Raw genomic sequence first — 25,413 nt, 5'->3', positions numbered from 1 at the left:
TCAAAAAAGCTAGCATGATGCTAAAATACTAGCTAAACTCCAAATTATCCTAAAGAAAAACTGAAAAAAAAATTCAGATGTTGACAAAAAAAGCCAACATGAAGCTAAAATGATAGCTAAACTCCAAATTATCATAAAAAACTGGAAAATGTCTAGTTTTGCCAATATTATAGCATATTGCTAAATACTAGCTAAACTCCAAACTATCCTAAAGATAAACTGGAAGAAAATGTCAATTGTTGACTAAAAAAAAGCTAGCATGATGCTAAAATAATAGCTAATCTCAAATTATCCTAAAAAACTGGAAAATGTGTAGTTTTGCCAATATTATGGCATATTAATAATAATAATAATAATAATAATAAATGTTATTTATATGGCGCCTTTCCTGACACCCAAGGTCGCCTTACAGGTAAAAACAAACATAGTAAACAGCTTAAAATGACAGTCATAAAACATATAAAACATATAAATATAATAAAATACAGCAAATTAGGTGGGATAGGCTAATGTGAAGAGGTAGGTTTTGAGTTTTTTTGCAAATTGAGGGAGTGAGTCCAGGTTCCGTAGATCAGAGGGACGGGAGTTCCAGAGCTGGGGGGCAGAGCGACCAAATGCTCTGTCCTCCATGGTGATGAGGCGAGTAGTGGGTACCATCAGCTGAAGGGAGGAGGAAGACCTGAGGGATTGGGCGGGAGTGGCAACATGGATGAGTTCACAGAGGTATGGAGGGGCGAGGTTGTGGAGGGCTTTGAAGGTCAGAATGAGGAGTTTGTAGTTGATCCGTTGAGGCACTGGGAGCCAGTGAAGCTGCTGCAGGACAGGTGTGATGTGAAGAGTGGTGGAGGTTTGTGTTATGATCCGGGCAGCAGAGTTCTGAAGCAGTTGGAGCTTGCGTAAAGTTTTGTAGGGGAGTCCAGATAGAAGGGAGTTGCAATAGTCCAGACGGGAGGGGATGAGACTGTGCACCAGGACAGCTGTGGAGTGTTGACTGAGTGAGGGACGGAGACGGCGAATATTACGGAGGTGGAAGTAAGCAGTCCGGGTGACGTTATTGATGTGGGCAGTAAATGAGAGAGTGCTGTCGAGGATGACACCCAGACTCTTAACTTGAGGGGAGGGGAGGATGGAGCTGTTATCAAAGGAAATTGAGAAGTTATTGAGCTTTTTTAAGTTGGTCTTTGTTCCTACAATGAGTAATTCAGTGTTGTTACTGTTTAGTTTAAGAAAATTTGAAGTGAACCAGGATTTAATTTCTAGAAGGCAATTGGAGAGGGAGGCAGGGGGGAGAGTGGCATCAGGCTTGGAGGAGAATATTGCCAAAATTCTGACTAAACTCCAAATTAGCCTAAAAAGCTAGGACGTTTTAATGGTGTCTATAGCTGAAAGTATGCAGAAGTTCACAAGTTTTTGAAGGATTTGAGCAATTTCTTATTCATTTCCTTTGGGGTATATTTTGGTCAATATTTAAAATATAAAAAAGTTTATGAATACCAAAAGTATAAGCAGTAATGTCCGGAATGAGCTGAACATTTTGATGCTTAAATCGGTGAACGTGTGATTGAGTTAGTTTATGCCAAAAAAACATACGGTGCAGAAGAATCACTAGTGTGAATGCTGTAAAGCATAATAAACTTTGATGTGTCTACTGTCATGCAGGTGTCACTCTTAAAGCCAGTGGAAGTGCCCGCTTCACCACTCGGGTCAGAACTATCACTTTTGAGGACGTATCGTCTGCTTACAAGCCGGGACTTCCCTTCAATGGAAAGGTAATCATTAACAAAAAAAAAAAACACACATCTTGACTTTCTTTCTCAGTGTGAAAGATCACTAGAGTGAGTGATGTTTTATACAAGTAACATAATATCTATTGAACAAACCATACCAGTTTTTACTTATATGGTATTTGCTCTTTGCATTTCAACCCATCAACCATCCAGGGTGAACCAGCACCCATTTCTGGTTAGGATAGGTTACAGCAGCTCCCATAGGGATTAAGATAGATGAATGGATGGTGGGACTTAAGTCATGCCCTGGGAGAGCAGATGTACCACCCAATCCAACTTCTTCATGTGGAATGTCGTTCATATATCTTTGCGGTACGACCTATCCAGTTTTTCTAGATATACTTAAAAACGTAGTTTGGTGCAAAACCTTGTAGGGGAGCAGTCGACCTCTGATCGGAAGGTTTGATTCCCGCCATGTGTTGAAGTGTCCTTAAGGAAGACACTAAAACCCACCTTGTCTCTGGTGTGAAAGTGTGTGTACACGGGCGAATGGGTCTGTAACTTTAAAGTACTTTGGGTCTTCTAAGAGGGAATAAGTATATGTCATTTACCGTTCATCAGTGCTTTCTCCTCACTATATATATCTATTTTAATTTTGCAGATCAAAGTGGTTGGTGCAGACGGTAGTCCCGTTGTATTCCATGCAGTCTACCTATATATCAAAGACTCACTGGCGTACACCTTCTATACAGATCAGAACGGCATCGCTACCTTTTCTCTGGACACATCCTTGTGGTCAGAATCAGTCTCTCTCTCGGTAAGTGGCAAACCTTTGTGATAGCTTGTTGCTTTCACGACTAAACTAGTATTATCTGGTATTTTAAAACCTGACAGAAAGTAGGTTAGAGAAAAAAAAAAGTAGACGGTGTCTATTGAACCACAAACCTAGTGTTGGGTCTTAATGTCTTAACAGGCAACCACTACAATAAAAGAAACAAATCCAAAACCCTTTCGTGGACTGCGACTTCCTGACTATGGGACGGCCTACCACTACGTTAGAAGATTTCACTCCACGAGCAATAGCTATGTGGGGTTCAGCGGGGACAATGAGGACCTACCCTGTGACAAAGATGGATCCCTGTGGGCTCAGTACATCATCCAGGGGGAGGATGTGATGAGAGGACAGAGGTTTCTGAACTTCTATTATCTGGTGAGTCCTCGTGGACTTCAAAGTCCAAACATGTCATCAGATATCTTGAGATAAAAGGATCAATAACATCAAAACAATTCTTTTAGCATTAACATGAAAACCCTAAAAAATGGACAAACTTAAAGAAAAAATGTCTGAAATCAATGGTATAGTCTTCTTGCCTTACATGCCTTTGCTATCATTTTGCCAAGTGTAAGAATATAGTAATTTTCTCACATCTAGTACTTAAGAAAGTCAAACAAGACACCCAGAAACAAATGGGACCAATAGTTTTTATTTTTTTTGCCAAACTACTCCGGATACAAATCTTTTACATGTTGTAGGAACCAATTAGCTAATTCTCCAGTAGCTAATTTTACCCCCTCAATCTTTTGTAGGGGTGAACGATACTGGGAATTTGGGTATCGATTTTATACCAAGTATCACTCAAGCTCTTTTGGTATTTATTAAAGAAAAACGGCAACAAAATGATTGAAAATATCAATCTCGTTATTCCAGCATCAATACTTTACTTTGGCATGGATGCTATTGATACTCAGATCAATACGCCCACCCCTAGTCTTCTGTGTTCAACATGTTGCTGGGATTTTTAGTCTTACTTGCTGCTGATTACCTGGATCAGGTGTGTTCTACCAATTAGAAGCTTCAGTTGCAGTTTAATTGGAATCTACGTGAGTTTCACACCCCTCGTGTACGCTTTTTAGGGGCGGCCGTGGTGCAGTGGTAGGGCGGTTGACTCCTGATCAGAAGTGAGCGGGTTCGACTCCGCCTTGCCCGCCCATGTGTCGAAGTGTCCTTGGGCAAGACACTGAACCCCGAATTGCCTCTGGTGGGAGGTTGGCGCCAGTGTTCGGCAGCGGAGCCACCACCAGTGTATGAATGTGTGTGTGAATGGGTGAATGGGTCTGTGACTGTGAAGCGCTTTGGGCCCTTGAAGGAGGGTAAAAAGCGCTATACAAGTATACGCCATTTACCATTTACCATTTGCTAACCAGTCAGCGCCCCAGTCATCCGTTAGCCATATTTTTTTCTTGTATTTATGCAAAAACAGTATTTGTTTCCACTCGTATTCATGAAATCACAGATTGAGTTCCCACATTTAAACTTCAGTGTCTATCTTTAGCTGCTATGGGCCAAAGATAAAGAAGATTCCTTGATATTTAACACACCACCAGAGTAAGGGCTCAGTAACACAAACTCTTTAGCGTGTGTTTCCTGTATTTATCTTATGTTTTGAGTTCTTCTCATGAAAACGGTGAACTTGTTGTTCTTCTTTGTAGGTGGAGTCCAAAGGGTCAATTGTGCAACAAGGCGTTGTTCCTGGGCGGGTTCAATATGGAATTGGTATGGATTCAGTTCTTAGTGTGAATGATACATGTACTTGTCAACTTTCAAACAATATGCTATCATGAGTTTAAGCAACCTTTGACTGGTGAGGCTAGAATGGCTGTAAGCTCTATTGATAAGTCCATTTTAGATTGTGAGGACATTTTCATCTTTTATTGCAGTGAATTAGAAACTATATTTGTGTTTTGGTGCTTTATAGGAAAACCAAACTGAGAGTTTTTATGTTAAATAGTTCCATGAACATGTCTTAGCGCAGTAATCACATTTACATTATAGTATTGGGCAACACATTCTCACTCCCACGTCCTCACATATTAACGTTTGGTAATGGACACCTTTGCCTCAATTTTTGACACTTTGGTTGTCCCCAATTTGTCGTTTTTTGAAGTGCTTTGATGTCTTTTGACGTCATTTCATTAAATCAAGGGTCTCCAAGAAGAACCGGTCCAGTACTGTAATGTGGAGCCCACAGGTACCCAAACCTGGTAACGGTACGTTACTCTAAGTGGGCAGCAAACATGGTACTGGATGAGGTCCCAAACGTGGTACTGGACCTGAACCGGTACCAGATCTGGACACATCCTGAGGACTAGTCTGCATCCGATACCGCGTCTCAAAGTCTGTGGACCCTTGATTTTGCGAACAGCCAACATGTCGAAAATCTAGTAGTTGGGGACGCCAAAAACGTCAGAAAGTGACCTTAACCAAACGTCAATATGTGACAAGTTGGGAATGAGAATGTGTTGCATTACATTGTTTTTTACTGTTTCTCCAGTTAATAAGGGATATGTAAGAATCTCCCTCAAGAATGTGATGGACCTGGCTCCAGTGGCCCAGGTGGCGATTTACACAATTGTATCAAGCGGACAAATTGTGGCCGACAGCCGGGACTTCCCCGTTCAGCTTTGCCTCAAAAACAAGGTACTAAATTCAAAAACTAGACTTCTTAAAGTTAAGACTTCGTGTAATGTCCAACAAAGAACTTCTTATTGTGTCCTAACCAGCTTGTGTGCTTTGATGTCTCCTGTGCAGGTGTCCTTGGAGTTCTCAGCTACCCAGGAGCTTCCAGGAGCAAAGACCACGTTGACTCTGCAGGCTCAGCCCAGCTCCCTCTGCTCCGTCAGAGCCATTGACCAGAGCGTCCTCCTGCTCAAGTCTGAAAAGGAGCTCACAACCGACTATGTATGACTTTCCCCAACATGACATGTCTATCTGCACCTCTCAAGATTCATGGTCAGGGCTGTTTTCTCAGGTCTACAACCAGCTGCCCGTTCAGAAAATGTGGGGATACGACTACAGGATTGAAGACCGCATCTCCTGCTCTTCTAGACCATGGGAAATAGCACGTATTGGATGGAATGCAATCCACAGAGCCCGCCGTGATAGAAACTCACGCATGATTTTACCCATCCCTGAGGGGGATGACGTCCGCACTGTTTTTAAGGTAATTCGCTTTTTTAATCGAATTTGCCACAACTTAAATGAAAGGGACTTGCAGATACCTTTAGAGGGGCGGGTGATGAAATTTGAAAAGCCCAAATGTAACTCTTTATGACGACAACTTTCAGAATAGCAGACTGTATTATAGCAAACCATATCCCATCATTTTGTACTACTTCTCCAAGGTTGCCACAGCATGGTTACTTGTAGCTTCAACCTGACTGCACTTTCTGTCTTCTGGCTTGTTCTGAGATCTCAGATGTGGAAGTTAAAGCCTATTTGTAAAGGCACCTGATTACAAACGAAACCCGTTCAAGTTTTTAACACATCTGTGGTTTCATTTGAGTAAAGATATTGTCGTATTTGATGTAGAATTGCAGGACGTGGGCGGGAACCGTTGGGTGTGCACGAGCCAATGTATTCCCACTCCCAACTCGTCATATACGGACGCATGATTAAGGACCCTTCCGTGTCACTTTTTGACGTTTCGGGTGTCAACAAGTCATCTTTTTTTGATGTGCTGGATGTTCCCATTAAATCGGGGATCCAATCGGTACCGGTCCAAGGGCCGCTTGGTTCCACAGCACAGACGGAAATAAATTTGTATGCTAATCAGGGGTCTCCAACCATCTAGACGCAAACCGGTACCCAAAACCTAACCCGGTACTGCAACTACAGGGTTAGTACCCTGGCCTAGTACCCTAACCCGATACACTAATCTTGAGGTGTCAAACTCAATCGCACACCGGGGCCAAATTCCAAAACACACCTAAGGTTGGGGGCCAAACCGGATAAACATTTATTGGACAAACTAAAACTACATTTTTAGAACTTTAAAAAGTAACTTTTTAATGCGGACCAAACCTTGGGACACATCCAGTACCAGTATGCTAACGCTAACCCTAGCCTAGTCCGCATCTGGCACCGTGCCTGGAACCATTACTGATCCGCGAACGGTACTGGGTTAAGGTTAGGGTTGGAGGGACAAACGATCGGACCCTACCCTCCATCAGAGGGCGGGGTAAATGCACACTCCATACAGCCTCACCAGGGGCAGGGCCCCAGGACCACCCCATACTGGTGCAGGATACCGATGCAGTCCATGTCCCAGTACCGGTTTGCAACTCGGGGGTTATATTCATAATTACTATAGTTTGGGAGATTTGGAGCAGAACATTCCCCATAGAAAATAAATGAAAAACTGCTCAAATCTTTCACAAACTTTGTGTGCTTTGAAACTTGTGAACTTCTGCGTGCTTTCAACAAGAGATCCCAGTAAACTTTAAAATATTTGTCTGTGTTTCTTAGGGGAAATTGGAGTTTAGCTTTTAATTTAACAACATGCTAGCTGTTTTGGCCAATTTAGACATTTTTCCAGTTTTTTAGGCTAATTTGGAGCTTAGCTAATTCTTTCTCATTATGCCAGCTGTTTTGTCAAAGCTAGACTTCTAAGTTCTTTACGTTAATTTTGAGTTTAGCTAATATTTTAGCACTAGGTTAGCTGTTTCAGCAAAATTAGACTTTTTTTCAATTTTTGGCTAATTTAGCAATTAGCAATTGGCAAGCTTTTAGCTTGAGCTTTTTCAGTTATCAGCTTGAGCTTCTTTAGCTATCAGTTTCAGCGTTTTTTAGCCACCAGCTCTGGCATCTTTTGCAGCCACAATCACATTACAGCATTCACACTGGTGTTATCACAGGTAATGCTCTCGATCCGGTTACATTTTCTTTCTTCTTTTCTGCTTCACTTAGTCGCCACGTACTTCACAATTTTCACGACCCCTTCTAATCCACTCCTTTTCTCTTTTTTCAGAACATCGGGGTCAGAATATTGACAAACTCTGACGGGAGAGCATCAAGACGCTGCACTTCAAATTTTCTTGGTAAAAATATCTTTTTTATTTTCTAATAATGATAAAAAACAAATGTTCTTTTCTGAAATGTTGAGCTGGTCATTTTATTTGTCAATGTTTCTTGTGGTTAGTTGTAATAAGTTTTATAAATAGAGTAACATGTTTTTTCCATGTGGCCCTTCAGGTAAGCCTAGTAGTTTTGAGTCCATGCCAATGAAAGCACCAGCGTCACCCCCAGAAGGGCAGAAAACGGAGACCGTAAGGACATACTTCCCTGAAACCTGGATCTGGGACCTGGTTTCTGTGGGGTAAAACTGTTCTCTTTTTTCCAAATTGGCGTAAACTCGTATAGAATTTTTCTACCTTGCTTTACACTGTAAAAAGTGAAACAATAAATAGTTAACAAAAGTTTTGTAATTTGTTATATTTAATTTTTTGTTTTCTTCAAATTGAATGTACGCTGATGACATACCCAAAAATGTTGTTTATATTTCCTTTATTTATTTTTTTAATAACAAATACCCATAGCACAAAAACAAATCTATTCAATCTCACACATACAAAAACTTAAATTTCTCATTTAACTGATATCAAAATTGTAACTAAATGACAAAAATTACTTTGAAATTTCAGCTTTTCATTCATGCATTGTGACTGTAAAGTCTCTGAATTTGGTAGAACAAGGCAGCAATATTGAAATGTTACTGAAAAGCTCATTTCCTATTGAATAGCAGACTTTAAACAAGAGACATAAGATTTAATTTTTTTTGGCTTGGTACAGGTTTTTGTCAAAGCTATTTCAGTTCAAATTACAAATAATTGAGTTTAGCCTAATATTGAGTTTATGCAAGTTCTAAAGCCCAAATATAAACATTTTATTTTATAGCCACCTAAGTGTTCAGCAGGACAGCAGATTCCAGCCGTCACCGACACCAAATCCATCACAAGGCCACACAGAGACCGACAACCACACACGCTCACAACTCTGTCTACACAATCAACTTTATCACACACGCTTGTGGACCGCGAGAGGAAGCCTGAGTACCCAGGAAATGCATGCAAACTCCACACCAAAAGCCCGGGAGTCTTCTTTCACCGCCACAAAGCTCCTTACAACAGTCATACAATAGAAAAACAAGCGGAAACATCAACTCACTCATGATATAAAACACTAGCTTTAGTGGTGTATTAAAATCTTAAACATTCCATTGAAAATCTGTGAAAAAACAGTACAATCGTTTCAAAAATTCACATTTCCACCCCAAAAATATTTCAACAAGATTCTGGTTGCTTGAAATAAAGGGCAGAGACCCAAAAATGTTGTTTAATAAATTCTTTTTACAGAACTTTTGTCAATTGATCCAAAGTTTCATCGTTTACAGTGTAAGACCTAAAGTACTTTACAGTCACAGGGCCATTTATTTATGGACCCACACAATTGTGCAATGATAGCGGCTCCGCTGCCATACAACTTCAACCATGAGAAACAATGTGGGGTTCGTGTACTCCCCAAGGACAATGGGACACATGGCCTGGCAAGGCGGTAACCAAGCCTCGATCATGTCGATCATGGATCTATAGCTCCACCTCTGCACCACAGATGACCCAATATTCTGAATATAGTTGCTTTATCAAACTACATTAAAAAAGTATACGCAGTAAGGCATAGTGGTGGAGGAGTCATGGTATGGGGTTGCATCTTGATTCTTTTTTAGATTTTTCTGTGACAAGTGTGAAAGTATGAAAAGGTCATTAACAGGGTAATGAATTAAAAAAAAGATCATGTGACAAAATAATCATATAGGTCTTGGTAAAGTAGGGCTTTGTCAGTAAATAATTTATATATTGAAAGTAAGGATCCAGCAGAAGAGAAATGACTCTTTGATGTTTTCCTCAATGACAGGATTGTTTCTGGTTGTTTGCTGCAGATCCAGTGGATCCACCAGTCTGGAGAAGACCGTCCCTGACACCATCACTAAGTGGGCAGCTGGAGCTTTCTGCGTGTCTCCTGCTGGCTTTGGCGTTGCCCCCAACGTTGGACTAACAGCCTTCCAGCCTTTCTTTGTCAGCCTCACTCTGCCCTACTCCGTGGTCAGAGGCGAGGTGTTCACTCTCAAAGCCACCGTCTTCAACTACCTCCCCAAATGCATCATGGTAAACAGTTTCTCCACATCTGAACAAGCGTCTGTTTCTGTGGTAATCTTTTCTTGATCTGAGTTTTTCTGTCCTTTGCAGGTGAAGGTAACTCTGGCCAACTCTGATCAGTTCACCTTCCAGAACTGTGACGGCTGCGTCTACAGCAGTGTGTGTCTGTGTGCCGAGGAGAGCAAGACCTTCTCCTGGATCGTGACTCCAACTGCTCTAGGTAGTGCTGGACTAAAGAGTCTAAAGAGAGACCACCCTGTCTCTGAAACTGAGAAAATTACATTTATTTGTACCAACAGGTGATGTGAGTCTGAAGGTTAGCGCTGAGGCTGAGAGGAGCCTCAAGAGATGTGGCAAAGAGAAGGTCACAGTCCCTACTGAGGGTCGGATCGACACTGTGATTACCAACCTGCTGGTGGAGGTTAGTACGCCCCACAAGAGAACAATTTTTCTACCTAATAGTTCAACTATACGCATTGTTCATAACCAGGTACTTAATGTGTCTACTTCTTTATTCATGAACAACTGGATCCAGAATATGATAGTCATGTAAATTAAAAGTTACCTAATTCAATTGAAAAATATATAGTTTAAGAATCAAACACTTTAACTGAGGTTTGACTGTTTGTTCCTTCAGGCTGAAGGAGTTCCACAGATGGTCAGCTACAACGCTCTACTGTGTCCTGCAAGTAAGTGGAAAATAGAACAATTGGAACTTTTTTTTAATAAATGTTCAAATTTTTGACTATTTTGAGGGAAAATTCACATGTTTTTTAAAGTCCTCTGATGTCACTAATTTCAAATCTGAGGCTAACCTTGATCAAATTGGATCTTGTATTTCTTTTTCTCTCTCTTTTCATTGTTAGATGGACCAGTGAGTAAAAATATCTCTCTTGAGCTTCCTGAGGAGTTCGTGACCGGGTCCGAAAGAGCCTCTGTGTCTGTTCTGGGTCAGTACAACATCACTGAATGGAGAGAACCAGAACCAGTCTACGGATCTCTGACATCTCTTCTGGGTTTCACAGGTGATCTCATGGGCCGGGCCATGAAGAACCTGGACAAACTCTTGGCCATGCCGTACGGCTGTGGAGAACAAAACATGTTGCTGTTTGCTCCCAACATCTTTATCCTGGACTACCTGAAGAGCACCGGACAGCTGAAAGACTCCACTCTGAAGACGGCTGTAGGATACTTGGAGAGCGGTCAGACTCACCTCCTTCACATATTTTTATTAAAAAACTAGCAGGAAAGAGAGAATAAAAACAGAATTTTCATGTGTGTATTTTAGGATATCAGAGGGAGCTCAACTACAAGCACGATGACGGTTCCTACAGCGCTTTCGGAATGAGCGACGCGTCTGGAAACACCTGGTCAGGAAATCACTACGTTTACTACCTGTGGCTATTTTACTGTTTGACTGCATTCAAATATGTCGACTATCACGGCTCTGAAGACTGAACAGAACAGTAGAATGAAGTTACCGTTTAAATCCTGAGACACAATCAGCATTATAACTACAGGGTGTCCCATAAAACTCCATACATGGGAAAAATCAAACGTTTCTTGACATAAAACCAGACCCCCGGGCTGGAACAGGGATCACTTGGGTCACCTGCAGACAGAAAAAAAAAATACTTCCACTAATTTTGATTTTTTCCGTTAGTTTATTTTCTGATCCTAAAGGAACTTTTATTTTGGAAACCTGGCGGATTCTGTTCCCAACATCCTTCTTAGTCAAGCGACTAGCTGGATGGCTAGCTGGATTGCTAGCTAAAAAGCTAAGAAAAAATCTAACAATATTTGGAAAGGTAGTTAGGAAACTTAATTAGAACTTTAGATTTCAGAGAACAATAAAGCTGCTGTTTACAGACAGTTTTTTATTGATATACGGAAACATTGACACAGTTGTTCTCGTATAGCAGCTCTAGCTAACGCAACAAACAGACTTATCTCAACTGTTTCACACACCAAGATTATAAAGTTGGAGATATAGTGGATCCATGTTTCTATGAAATTTAGAAAACACCAGTTACAGCGATTGGGTCGTTTTTGTTTGCTTTATTTATTCATCCCACTTCAAAAGTCAGATGTAGTTGAAGTTAGCGTCAGGTTGCTAGCTTCAACTTTGAAAGGGAAAATCTTCATCACTAAGTCCAAAGCAGCTGCAATCATTTTACGGAGAATGAAGATTCAATCAAATAAAGTTGCTGGTTTGTGGAAACTTTTAAAAGGAACGTTTGATAATTTTCATACAGCAAGCCGGAATTAGGTAGACATCCATTCAGAAACTTAGCCACAGAAAATGGGATTTTGTGCTGAAAAAAATACCCAAAGAATGAGGATTAATGAAAAGACTAAATATGGTCAATCGTTTTGCCCTGAAAGATAATCAAAGCCTCAATTGAGGGTTAAAATGGGGGAAACAATTCATGTAATATTTCTTTTAGGGATCTCTTTTTTAAATCAGAAATGACTTTTACAAATAAACGACTTGGTTTCATTGGATCTCCATCATTTGTAGTAAAAAAAAAAAATCTACTGATATATTTGGACTCTTTTGTTAAACTACATTTATTGTAGTAACAAAAAAATAAGGATTTCAGAAACTAGAATCATAAAAAGGCCAACTACAACCCTGTTTGGACTAGTTTGTAAAAACATTGTCTTTTTCATGATCAGTTCAGGATCTAAGACGACCATATTTTCAGCTATACTTGCTCTCTACCTTAACTATTGTTCGTTTGCCGTATATTTGGACTCCTCCTTCTGTAGGCTTACCACTTTCGTCATGAAGTCCTTCAATGCTGCAAAATCGTACATCTTTGTGGACCAAAAGTACGTCCAAGACGCCAGAACTTGGCTGTCTGGACTCCAGAAGCCCGACGGCTGCATCCAGTCTGTCGGGAGACTCTTCCACAACGGCATGAAGGTTTGGAACTTTAGATCTGTCACAGTCATTTGTCTGTACGATTTAGGATTTGTTGAATGTATTACTCATAAACACTGAAGAATAAATAGTTGATGATGCTTTTCCTTTTTTCCAGGGGGGAGTGAGTGATGACGTGTCCCTGACGGCCTACGTTGCTGCTGCCATGCTGGAGCTGGACGGAAACGCCGACGTGAGACCTAACTCACTCAACTTTTGTTTTTTTATTCACTTCTGTCTTGACTTTGTTGAGATCAGAGATCCTTTGTCTATTTTAGTTTCATCTATAAATATTTTAATTTACCCTTTTTTTTAATATTTGTTAGAAAACATTGAAAAAATTGATCTTTAATTTTTCTATCAAGTTAAAAAAAATGTTATTCAGAATTGTAGTAACCCTATCAGGCGCTGAGACACCAGTAATCTCTTCTAGGGTTCTTTATTTTGCTCACTATAGGCCGTAACAAATGCCGTAGAGCCCAACAGACAGAAAAATGTTCCCCAAAGGTCTTAACTCCCTCGCTTCCGCACCAGCCCTCCCTATTTCTTCTATATGGCCATTTAGTCCAAACCCTTGACAACAGGTTGACAGAATCGAGGGCCAACCAGCGTCTCTGCCTCGTGAGTTTAGTCAACTCCAGTACTTAGAACGGGATCCACCCAGTCCAATTCAATGGGCTACAGCACGTTGAACCCAGTGAATAGTAGAGGTGTAGGGAACAAGTCAATTTGAATGTGTGGTTAAAAGCAACTTGTATATGAGCTGCAGTTACAGAACTTAATGTTGTGCTCATTGAACGAGAGGAATTTCACCATTTTAATAAAATCAAATTTGTACTAGTATCAGTTTTTCTCATCCTATTGAAAAAAAAAACCCACAAAACTTGTCCTGGTACAGTCTTGGGATATATTGAGATACATATCGTATAGTGAATAGTATTAATGTCCAAAAACAGATATTGATGACAACAGCAATAGCTGTGTGTGTTTGTAATACAAACCAAAAAAAGCAAAAAAAAAAAACAACACGTGTAGAAACAAAAATGGTGACAGACCAGAGTAACACAGATTACACTTACATAGGCTGGGGCAATTAACAGATGTTAAGATAGTTATGGATCATGACAATCCTGGAACTGGTGTGACTGACCAAGGTGACTTAGAACATGATCAAATATAATAAAATCCAAACTGAACCACACAATCCTCACAGTACCCCTCTCCAAAGGGCAGATTTCAGATGCCCAAAAAAACAAAACACTTGACAGGAGGGGATATAGGGGAGCAAAGCCACCCAAATGACCTAAATTATTTAGAACTCGCATTTTGCTGTCTTAAAAATGTTGTTTATTTCTTTATGTTTTTTTAAGGACACAATCTGTGGCAGATGAAAGTTACTATTAACCCCCACATGGGGCAGTTGCCCTGTTACACAACTGCATACGTTTGAGATTTTCTCATTTCTGAAGCTTTTCATGAATCAAATCTGTCCCCATCAGGTGTCCTGTAATTTTAGCCCTCTTTATTTAAAACGATAGAATGTCAGAGTTAAACTGTATTTGGTTCATCTGATGTTGAAGTTAAGCGAATGACATGAGATGCAAGTTGTCTACAGTTCATAATATACACATTTGTTTCAATAGACTGTGTTTTTGCTTTCATTTGTACCCAGGACCCTGTGGTTCAGAACTGTCTAAAGTGTCTGCAAAGTGCAGCAGAAGATAATATAACCAACCTGTACACCGTCGCCCTGATGTCCTACACCTTCACTCTGGCTGGAGACGAGGACATGAGGAGCAAACTCATCACTCAACTGGACGAGGAGTCCACAAACGAAGGTAAGACAAAAGACCAAGACTTACAAAGCTGCTTCAACTTAAAGGAATAACCAACAAGAAAAATGGTCACAGGTGTTACTCATCCTTGTAGAGCTCTATGGATGTTCTTTTCCAATAATACCTCAAATGAAAAAAAGAATAGTTGATATGACCCACATAAAACGTCAATGTGGTCAAAAATCATTTCTCTTTGGTTTCCAGGAGGTTCTATTCACTGGAAGAGAGACGGTGCTTCTGAAACAGACCTGGACTCCGTGGAGGTGGAGATGACGTCCTATGTGCTCTTGGCTCTGCTCTCCGGTCCGTCTCTGCCAGACTTTGGTTTGGATTACGCCGCCGGTATCGTGCGTTGGCTCGCTCAGCAGCAGAATCCGTTTGGCGGTTTCTCGTCCACACAGGTAGCTCCTCCTACAGTCATGTGACCCTAACATGGAGGCTTGAACATCAACCACACACTGTCACTTTCTGCTGCACAGGACACAGTGGTGGCTCTCCAAGCTCTGGCCAAGTATGCTAGTGCCACCTACAGTCCGGAGGGCAGTACTACAGTCACAGTGACTTCAGCTGGTGGTCTGAACAAACAGTTCACCATAAATAATGAAAACAGACTTCTTTACCAAGAGGAGAAACTGAGTGAGATTCCTGGAGAATACACAATCAAAGCTGAAGGTCAGAGCTGTGTTCTGGCACAGGTACGTAACAGTAGAGAACAGATGGAGTCCACGTGTTCAGAGAACGTGCTGCTGATGTTTAAATGTTGTCATTCCAGATCTCATTGTTCTACAACATCCCTCCTCCTTCTGACTTCTCCGCCTTTCAAATCTCCACTGACACCAGAGGTCGATGTGACCTTCCCCGACCTGAGTTCATGCTGTTTGTTCACGTCAAGTAAGCAGATATGAACTTTAAACACAAAGTGTATCATAGTGTCTGTCTGAGAGTTCTGCTGGCTTTGATTCCTGCAGGTTTCAGGGCAGACGAGAGGAAACCAACATGGTGGTGATCAACATTAAGCTGCTGTCTGGTTACATTCTGCAGGACGACTCTTTGAAAATGGTGACAGAACATCCTAGCATGTTAGCTAGTCCAGACCAACTCTTTTGTCAGGAAGTGGTGGTGGGCCCAAAAATGCCAGGCTCGGTGACAGGAGGATAAAACATTTAAAAAAAACATCACAAAAAAACCCAAGAAAGAACAAAAACAGTGACAAAACAGAGCAGCACAGATGGCACTAAAAGAGGCTGTAGATCATGGCTATCCTGAAACTGGTGTGACTGACAAGGGCGACTTAGAATATGACCAAATATAACAAAATCCAAACTAAACCACAGGATCCTCACAGTACCCCTCTCCAAAGGGCAGATTCCAGATGCCCAAAAAACAAAACACCTGTCAGGAGAGAACATGGAAGGGAAAAAAAGAACAACTTTCAGAAGTCCTGCAGCAAGACAGATGTGAGGGGTATCATAACCAGTCTTCAGGAACAGATGTGAAAAGGGGCGGTCCTTGCGACTCTCCCCAGGGACAGAACACATGAAGGGGAGCAGTCCCGGCAACCCTCAGCAGGAACAGGAAATGCAACCAAGTTGGGGGGATGAGGAGTGACACTCTACAAGAACAGGTAGGATGGCCCCAACGATCATCCTCAGGGGCGTATTAGGTGGTTGTGCCTGGACATGGCTTGAATTTGGCCGCAGGAAAACTCATCTGGCCTGGCATGGTGTGGTATGGCGTGGACGACAGTGGCAGAGAACCCTGCCACTTTGGCGAAAGTTCTCCTGCTGGGTCCAAGGTGGTCAGGTCATTCTGTCAGGAAACGGCGATGGAGGACCCAAAATGCAGGAGACCAGACTTGGTGATAGGAACTTAAAACATTTAATAAAAAACACCACGGAGAACCAAAAATGGTGCCAGAGCAGATGACTTGACAAGGAGTAACTAAAAACCAGACATTTAACTAAACTTAAGACAGCTGTGGATCATGAGAAACCAGAAACTGGTGGGACTGACCAGGGAAACTTAGAACATGACCAAATATAACAAAATCCAAACTAAACCACAGAATCCTCACATCTTCTGGTTTGTGTGTTGTTTGTGTCACAGCTGAAGGAAAACCGCTTGGTGAAGCGTGTGGACGTGGAGGAAGGTTTCATCAACATCTACCTGGACGGGGTATAAAGTCTTGAATCTTTGTGGTTCGTGAAGCATTTGTTTCATTTGATTCACATCTATGTGTCCCTGCTTGTATCTCGCAGTTAAAGAAGGATCAGGAGGAGACTTTGGATGTGACCCTGGAGGAGGATCAGCAGGTCGAAAACCTGAAACCAGCCGTGGTCAAAGTCTACGATTACTATCAGACAAGTAGGACTCTCTGCTGACTCCATATTTAACTATCTTGGGTTTGTTTCTGATGTTTTTTTGCTTTACATTACAGGTGATCAGGCCGTCACTGATTACACTTCTCCTTGCAAAAAGTAAGTAACGCTGCACTTATTATCAAATGTTAGAATCTTTCATCATCTGGACTGATAAATCAATCCTCCTGTCAGCTTCTTCATTCATTCAGTTATAATGTGTGTTTTTCCTGCAGGTGAAGACTTTGACATCCATCTTCTAACCAATGGGAGTTGTGGCACTGGATGAAGTTTTAAAACCAAAATATACAGAATATACAGAAATATAATGAAAAACATGTTGCTCTGTTCTTATTATTTAGTATTATAAAGTGGCAACAGCAGTAAAATAATCCAAATCTTGTTGAAGTGAACAGGGTGTGTTTTCCAATCTTGGGTTACTCTTGAATCCATGTTGTATACTACTGTTACTGTCATGTGACCTGCTTGGCATCTACACAGTGCAGGACTCAGAAACAGCACTTGGTGTCAAGTGTTAACATCATTCCCTTATTTGCTTTGTGGTAAAGATTTCTCTTTCTTCGGTTTTTTGGTGGTCGAACTTCATGATTCTGTGAAATTCTTTGAATAAAAACTTTTGAGCAAAGAGTGTTTTTATGTTATTTCTGGTATTTTCAGTCCATTTAGATATCTAGGAAGACGTAGACAAACAGTCTGTAAGATCTGCCATTCTGTGTTCATCTTTAGAGTCTTGTTTGGGTTGTTAATTCTTAAAAATGGGCAAACTTGTACAGAGTAAAATAAAGTCTTATTAGTTGTCACACAGATGGGTGGGAGAAATGTGTCATCCTCATTTGACCCATCCTCCTGGGGGACTGGTGAGTTCGGTGAATTCGGTGGTTTAACCCCCAATAAAACCTCTTAATACTGAGGGAGGGGTTGGGTCCCATTCTTAGCATCTTTGGATATGAACTCGCAGTCTTCTAGCTTCAAGACAGACACTATTCCAAGAGTTGGTCCAAGCAGGGCTCCACGTTAGGGAAAATAACCTCATTCTTAAACGTGATAGTCGGAGATTCCTTCCACCATACTAACAAAGGATACTAACAAAACGGGATAGCAAAGGCGAAATAGCAAGGGCATTGGATGCATTTCTTTTTTCCTACGAGCATACTGGTCATAGCAAACTAGAGTAATGGAGAAATAGGCATGTCCAACAGAGTTTTTTTCATTTCCTCCAATCCCGTGGACTGTGGAAGGGGCCCGTAAATGCTGTTTATGAGATTCTTCAACTCTTTTAGAATTGTGAAAAGATGATGTGTTTAAATGCTGATAGGATGCTGGGTCATCAAAGTTTTCTTATTAGCCACTTTGAACTTAGATTGGGAATAAAATCTAATAAAAACTGGACCCTTTTCAACTGTCTTAAACAGATAAAAAAGTCATAGAAATGCACATTTATATATATATATTTATATATATATCTTTAAAGAAGGTTTACCAGAACTCTTCGCTCCCAACATCACCTCCAGTACGGAGCTCTTCCTCAAGCTCTGGTTTCTAATCACTGTGATAGAAGGCAGCACCAGGTCCTCCTCGACACTCGGAGAGTGGAGAGACTCAATGTGGTTGACACAGAGACGCACTATTGCGAGATTCTTTATCTATATCTATAAGCATTTATAAGCATCTTCGCCTCCAGAATGCTGCCAGCTACATTTTCCAGATGTTTATAACACAACATGTTAATGTAGGTGCCAAATAATGAACCTTCAGATACTAAAATAGATGAAATGCAACCATAGAACCAGACAAACTATGCCTATCGCATCAACAGAGAAGTAATATTTTTGTTTCATACAAAATAATCAGTTAAACTTTTAAACTGTTGGTTTCCTTGAAGTGCATTCATTTAACCTAATACATCTCAGACTTCATGAATGGAAGTTAACTCTTGTTTGTTATCTATTGCAATTTCCCTAACTAAAGGGCTTTTATTTTGGTGGGTCTGAAGTCAGGACGCAGGTTTCTAGGATGATGAATTTAATCAACAAGTCAACAAGAGGAGCAGGAGTTACCTTTCCTGTTCTTGCTCACATCGTCAACATGTTTTTGTGTTTCTGTGACGAAAAGAGCTCTTTGACATGTTGAGCACTCAACCCCGGCGGTCAGGTTTACGGGAAGTTGTTGGTCTTGTCCTGATCTGGAACAAAGTTTTTCATGACAATAAAATATTTTGTGAAAACAAACAAAGTAAACAAGTAAACAAACTATAACTATCACAGTTTTACAATTATAATGAAAAACTCTAAAATAAGTTTTAAAATGTTTACTGACAAATACTCAATAATGAATAAAGGGCAGTATGGTTTTAGAAGAAAAAGAAGCAACAATGGCTAAAATCGAAGGCATAAAATAAAATTCAAAGGATTTAGACAACAAAAAACATGCACCTGGTATATTTTTTACCTTAAAAAAGCATTTAATACTATATATCACACAATACTACTTAATAAATTACAACAAATAAAGTTATTGGACTAGAAGAATTCATCATGTTAACACTGATCAATATGCTTCTAGTAGTGCTGAAATTACAAGTGGTGTGCCTCAGGGCTCTATATTAAGACCAAAACCATTATCTTGTATAAATTACATTTTTAATGTAACTAATTATTAAAACTAATTTTGTTTTCAGATGACAAACATATATTCTGTAGTGATGACAGTTATTCTAATCTTATTAAGATCATAAATGAAGAACTAAATATTATTTTAAAAATGGCCGGATTGCAGCAAATTATCATAGAAAACGTCTCCAAATGAAATTTAGTCAATTCAGTCGCCATTTTTTCACAATACCTGACCCTAGATATTGATAATGGTTGAGGGCCAAACCATGACAAAGCTTCACTTAGAGGTGATAAGTCCTCACAGATTGCTTCATTTCAGAAGCGAGGTCATACTCACCACCTCCTGGCTCATAAGTCCTGATTAGGCAGTCAAAGTAGTAAAACGTATTTCCATTTTCATTTTTTTTATGTAACAAAAGCCAACCAAATACTAACTTAACTTTTAACCCTCCTAAATAGTTCATGTATTACTCACCTGTTGTTGTAGTTAGCATTAGTCGACAGGTTGCTCATAGCGTGCATTGCTTGCCTTCTTGACCTCCTTTCTCCAAAATCGTGTAACTGGAAGGAGGAGCCCCCCGAAGGTCTCTTTTACAGAAAGTTGTTAGTCTCGCCTTGTCCTCCAGCACCAGCATTCATGGCACCTGCCTAAGGGGCTGCTGCCTCAAGGATACTCTCAGCTGCATTTTCCAGGTATCGTCCAAAAGACAAAAATGTGATTGCCCCAATTGAATGTTTAGACAGAAGATCACCATAGGAACCACCTAAACATCATGGTAAAAAATGTACTTTTTGACTTTAAAATAAAATAAATGCAAACACAAGTTGGATGGAAAATGTTTGTCTATCCCACCAAAAGAGAAATAATCTCTCTGTAAGTGATACAATGTACAATGGAGGAATTGATCCCTCACTGATTTAGTACTTAAAAAGAAATTGGCAGACAGTCAATGAAAGATTGAAAATAAAGAAATGGACTTTAAAGAATTTCTGTTAATTTATTTACATTTTATTATATTTGAACCCTCTTGCCAGAAAGACATTACTTCCTTGTTGTTGATGATCCTGCACATATCAGGAAGGATTTTGGTCCACTCGTCTTTGCAGACGACTTCTAAATCATTAGGATTTGGTGGCTGTTGCTTAGCAACACAGATCTTCAGCTATCTCTGTATGTCTTCTATAGGATTGAGGTCTCTGACTGATGGACTGATTCTGTGAACAGGTTTCTTCTATGTAGACGATTAGTTCAAACAGGTGTCTTCAGTTCAGGTTGATCAGGAAAGTCTAACTGGTCTTATGAACCTTAACTCTTCATGGCTACTAGAGGATCAAATGTTTATTTCTCTCTGTGAAACACAAATAAATTTATATGATTGCTTTTCAGTCAGGTTCTTGTTTTTCTTTTGGATTTTCTATGTTTCAACTGAATCTACCATTAGCTTGTCACTTTTTGTATTTGGAGAGGCCAGTATTGATACCCTGAACTCCTTAGTGATCTGATCACTGTTTGTCGGTCTTTCTGACAGTAAAGCTTTTATTTTGGTAGATCTGACATCAGGAAGCAGGGGTTTTAGAGACGATCAATTTAAAAATATAAACTGAAGAGATAAACAAGAGTTACCCCTCTAGCTCTCATTGTCAGCACTTTCCTTTCGTTGTCAACAAGAGCTCTGTGACATGCTGAGAACTCAACCTCCAAGGGAGGGCCACAGAAGGTCAGTGTTACGGGAAGTTGTTCGTCTAATCCTAACCTGGAGCAAACTTTTTCATGACAGTCAGAGGGTGGGGATCGTTACATTCGGCATTTAGTTGCATTTTTGGTTGAATGTGTTACTGTGTTGACAGATAGCCAGAGAAGCATTCCTTTATATTTGTTGGGTCCTTTTCTACATAGAATCTGATGTTTCATCTTTTCATCCGATTATCCGTTTGGAGAAGGATTGCAGGGGCAGAAGTCTCTGCAGACATGCATAGACCTCGTTTTCCATAGTAACATCCTTCAGTTCTGCTGGGGAACCCCAAAGTCTTCTAAGCTAAGAGGTGCAACCCTTCTGGTGAGTCCTGGGCCCTCCCCAGGGTATACCTCCTCTCAGCAGGACATGATTGGAATATCTCCTTATCTTTTTTAACTTTTTACCCTTTTTGGGTTGAGAACCTCCAGTTTGAAGGTACTAATTCTCAGTCTTCCATACTTAAAACTCCAAACCTCCCTATGGCAGAGTTAAAAGTCCTGGTTTAATGAATTCACTAGAACATCATTTGCAAAAAGGGGATCAATTTTTTTGGCCTAAAAATGTAAAGTTCTTTTGTGGACATTACTTGACTCAGTCTATTTATTTATTTGCAGATGATGAGGTGATTTTCATCAAACCACGACTTGAAGCTTTTGGTTTCCTGTGACATCTTTCACTAGTGTAGGAATGAGTTATTAAACCTAGTGAGAAACTTAGACGCATTTGACACTCCCTATCTTAAAGACCAAAAACTAAAATTTCTAAATAAAGCACTTTTCTTAAACCACAAAACTAAAAGCTGGATGTTTAGGCTTTGCTTTTATCATGTGACCTGCATTGGTCTTCTGACCTCCAAGCATCAGATATGAGACAAAAGAATCTCACAAATCCAGAAGACTCGAATCTAAAAGCAAAGAAACATCTCATGTTGGATTTACTACTATATACAATAATATATACATTTTAATCTTTTTTGATTAAAATAGTTTGAAGTCACGTTTTTTTCAGCTACATGCTAGCTCTTTTCATTTTTAGCTAATTTAGCTGACCATTTATATGGTTATCAGCTTCAAAGTTTTTAGCTATTAATTTCAGCATCTTCAACTATCAGCACTAGCATCTTTAGCAGCCAAATTCAGCTTACAGCATTCACACTTGCATCATCGTAGGTAATGCTATGTATGTAGTTCATAACTATGTAAAAAAGTTACAGTTTTAAAGTTTTTAAAATGTAGTTTTCGAGAGTTCAATAAATGTTTATGCTGTTCAGCCCGCGACCTAAAGTGTGTTTCGGATTTTGGCCTCTTGTTAGATTGAGTTTGCCTCCTCTGCTGTAGGGGGAAGGGGAGGTACACTCTGGACAATTCCCTAGTTCATCATAGATTCACACCTCAGCTCAATTGTTTGTACAAAATGAAAAAATAATTTGTCCCGGACCAAGACCGCTCGACGAGACATAGAAAAGCTTGTAAAAGTGTTTACAGCTTTGTTAAAATAAACTTTTTAAAAAGTCAACAGTTAGACCCTTTTCCCTCTGTAATAACAGGACAATCATTGCTTCACATTTGTACTGTTGCTTACTCCCTATTTTGTTTACATCATGTGACCATCGGCCACTGTGTCCATTTTGGTCCAGTTATTCCGCTCCGAGACCGGATCGGAACCAGGCCGAGGAATCTCAGACCAAACCAAAGTTCAGTCCGATTGGAAATGAACAGAGACCACCTTGAAAGATGGGTCGCAGAGTGGTTTCTAGTACTGGACCAGGGCCCACTCGCCTGAATTCAAACAAAAAAAATAGTTTCGAATTATGAGGGAAACGAACTCTGAATCATTTCAGGTGAACCAAGTGTGTCCAGTCTGAATACAACCTTAGTGTCACTGATAAAGCTGTAAACCCACCCATGCAATTGAGCATGTGCACTGATAGGATTCAAACCAGGGCCTTCTTGTTACTGTGCAGCCCCAAGTTGAGTTCCAAGGAAGCATTGATTTGGACCATTAATGATGAATCCTTGAGTGACTGAAAGTCCATGGTAAATCTGGGTTGATGCTTGGAAAGCACAACTAAACCAGAAAAACAGCCTCACAGTTCTTTGTCAAAGATTTAAGAAGAGCACATTATCATATCTTGTCTACCTGCAGCATAACAAGTGTCTCTATGGAGCCTGCAGGGCTTCTCCAACCTGTCCAGCTGAAACTCCGGGGTCATTGTGTCTCCAGACGTTGATCCCACCTTCATACTTTAGCGCCACTCCTTAGACAAACCTCTGCTTCTTAGAAACGATGCAAAGCCGCCAGGCTAAGGCGAGATTGGTTTTCTGGAATCGGTCTGAAGAAGTGGGCGGGGCCGAAGAGGGTAGAGTCAAAAAAGCTTGGCCTTATAAGAGGCCACTGTGGCTCCACAAGGCAGTGAGCATCCCTCATCGTCAGGGATCTCAGTCGTGAAAAGTGTCATCGGACTGCAACGAGGCTCCTGCAACCCCTGCTGTCATGAAACCTCTCCTGCTCGTGCTCGCTGCGTCCTACCTGCAGTGTGTGATGCCCGCCAAACTCAATGAAACGTGAGTAGTTTTCTTCTTGAAAGTCAACGAGATGACAGGTTCATTTCAACTGGTTTTATAGGTAGATAGAACAGAGTTTCATCCGTTTAGCAGCACACTTTAGTGCAGAAGTGTTGAAGAACTCTAATTATACAGAACAAAATACAGAGCCCTGTGGAACACCACTTTACTCTTTCCTCTGATTACAGAACCTATTTGGTGACCGTCAGCTCCCGTCTGACGGCAGGAAACCGGGAGACCCTGTGCGCTCTGATCCAAACCCCCACAGAGCCCGTCACCTTGACCATCACCTTGGATCTGGACTCTTCCAGTACCAAGATCGGGGAGCTGTCTTTAAAGAGTGAAACCTACCGATGCTTCCAGTTTATGGTTTGTTTTGAAATGTCTTTCTTGTTAAAGAAGTGACTATAGAGGCAAAAAACAAGATAAAAACTATTGTTAAAATATGGCTTTTTCGTAGTCCAGATTAGACTTTTTAATGTCCAGTTTTAATCTGGAGATTTAGGTCCAGTATCGGCATTCTTCAAGCTGCTGTAACTCTTCAAAGGTTAACTCCATTAATGTAATCCCATGTGTTGTATATAGGTTTCTCCGTTTCATTAATGACATCTCTAGACAGTTAAAGAGTTAGAGATGTTAGGAGAATGTTTGTTATTTCCTGTCACAGATGACAGCTCAGGTATTCAAGGGTTAAGCCCATATGAGTTCAGGTTCAAGATTCCCATCCAACATAAAAATTTGGTCTGTAATAACCAATTTGAAATGAAAAATCAGGAGAATGAAACAGATGTTTGCTGGTTTTGCAGGTCCCTATGGTGTCCAGTGCAACTGTGGCATCCATCAGTGTGAAGATTCAGGGTAGGGTAGACTCCCTGAACCAGGACACCAAAGTCCTGATTGAACCTCCGGCCTTCATCCACATCGTCCAGACAGACAAACCCATCTACAAACCTGGACAGACCGGTGAGTGTTGAGTTCTGGACTTTGAAAGTTTTGTGTTTTTAAATTTGCTGCATCGAACTTGAATGTAAACATCTGAGTGTGATAGCCAACCACTGTCAAGACTTCATCAAAGGCTATTGCATTGAAGCCCAATGATTGGCTTCCCACTGAAGTACAAATGAATGTCTTTCAAACCAATAAATAAAACTTTTATAGTTACAGCACCATCATACATTGAAAAATACAGCCCTATAAAACTTGCTTATGAGCAGTATTTTATTGATATTGATGATAATTATGTTCTTTTTCTTCTCTTCAAAGTTCAGTTTCGGATCGTCTCCATGGATACCAACTTCATTCCCGTCAACCGCATGGTGTGTTTTGAGCTTTTAGTTTGAGTGTTTCTTTTCGTAAATATGAGTCTTTGAGTGTTACTTCTGACCGGGGGGGTAGAACACTTTATTGCTTTATTGAGGGGGTGGGGGTGGGGGATTGGAAGGGTGGTAAAACAACAGAGTGGAAGGCCATTACAAAAGATAGGGTTGAAAATCCATTTTTCTAGCAGTTGGATGAACATTATTGTTTTCATTGTATTTAAAAATATTTCTTTTGATATTTTTGTGAAGCTTAGATTGATAGTTTCTCAATCTTTGTTAATAATGATACTTATATTGACAATAAAATTGTGTGTGTGTGTGTGT

The 25,413-nt window shown here is 40.4% G+C and overlaps 2 protein-coding genes across 4 annotated transcripts in view; both read left to right on the top strand.

Moving 5' to 3' along the window:
- Positions 1-25,413, top strand: part of LOC112156734 (alpha-2-macroglobulin-like protein 1) — a 41,509-nt gene that overhangs the window by 5,604 nt on the left and 10,492 nt on the right. Inside the window, exons 10-36 of one of the 3 annotated variants that reach the window (XM_024289050.2) lie at positions 1,660-1,769; positions 2,389-2,544; positions 2,701-2,937; positions 4,218-4,281; positions 5,060-5,205; positions 5,317-5,466; positions 5,537-5,728; positions 7,535-7,604; positions 7,759-7,882; positions 9,503-9,728; positions 9,810-9,939; positions 10,019-10,140; positions 10,357-10,408; positions 10,586-10,669; positions 10,745-10,921; positions 11,008-11,089; positions 12,492-12,648; positions 12,764-12,838; positions 14,318-14,483; positions 14,685-14,881; positions 14,960-15,175; positions 15,253-15,371; positions 15,449-15,539; positions 16,587-16,655; positions 16,739-16,844; positions 16,918-16,957; positions 17,074-17,438. In XM_024289050.2, coding sequence (XP_024144818.1) covers positions 1,660-1,769; positions 2,389-2,544; positions 2,701-2,937; positions 4,218-4,281; positions 5,060-5,205; positions 5,317-5,466; positions 5,537-5,728; positions 7,535-7,604; positions 7,759-7,882; positions 9,503-9,728; positions 9,810-9,939; positions 10,019-10,140; positions 10,357-10,408; positions 10,586-10,669; positions 10,745-10,921; positions 11,008-11,089; positions 12,492-12,648; positions 12,764-12,838; positions 14,318-14,483; positions 14,685-14,881; positions 14,960-15,175; positions 15,253-15,371; positions 15,449-15,539; positions 16,587-16,655; positions 16,739-16,844; positions 16,918-16,957; positions 17,074-17,077 — 3,362 coding nt within the window. In that variant the 3' untranslated portion in view covers positions 17,078-17,438. Of the gene's footprint in view, positions 1-1,659; positions 1,770-2,388; positions 2,545-2,700; positions 2,938-4,217; positions 4,282-5,059; positions 5,206-5,316; positions 5,467-5,536; positions 5,729-7,534; positions 7,605-7,758; positions 7,883-9,502; positions 9,729-9,809; positions 9,940-10,018; positions 10,141-10,356; positions 10,409-10,585; positions 10,670-10,744; positions 10,922-11,007; positions 11,090-12,491; positions 12,649-12,763; positions 12,839-14,317; positions 14,484-14,684; positions 14,882-14,959; positions 15,176-15,252; positions 15,372-15,448; positions 15,540-16,586; positions 16,656-16,738; positions 16,845-16,917; positions 16,958-17,073; positions 17,439-25,413 lie in introns of those variants that run through there. The other 2 variants (XM_024289051.2, XM_036214564.1) reach the window with 2 other exon arrangements.
- LOC112156842 (alpha-2-macroglobulin-like protein 1) overlaps positions 23,635-25,413 on the top strand; it is a 43,531-nt gene continuing 41,752 nt past the window's right edge. The window contains exons 1-4 of the mRNA XM_036214566.1: positions 23,635-23,770; positions 23,959-24,139; positions 24,577-24,733; positions 25,034-25,086. Of these exons, the coding sequence (XP_036070459.1) occupies positions 23,700-23,770; positions 23,959-24,139; positions 24,577-24,733; positions 25,034-25,086 (462 nt within the window). The 5' untranslated portion in view covers positions 23,635-23,699. The remainder of the gene's footprint in view (positions 23,771-23,958; positions 24,140-24,576; positions 24,734-25,033; positions 25,087-25,413) is intronic.

This window comes from Oryzias melastigma, linkage group LG2 (genome assembly GCF_002922805.2).
Source record: "Oryzias melastigma strain HK-1 linkage group LG2, ASM292280v2, whole genome shotgun sequence".
In the NCBI taxonomy this organism is placed as follows: domain Eukaryota; kingdom Metazoa; phylum Chordata; class Actinopteri; order Beloniformes; family Adrianichthyidae; genus Oryzias; species Oryzias melastigma.
Note: the sequence above shows the minus strand (reverse complement) of the source record. Positions and strands in the feature narration are given on the sequence as shown.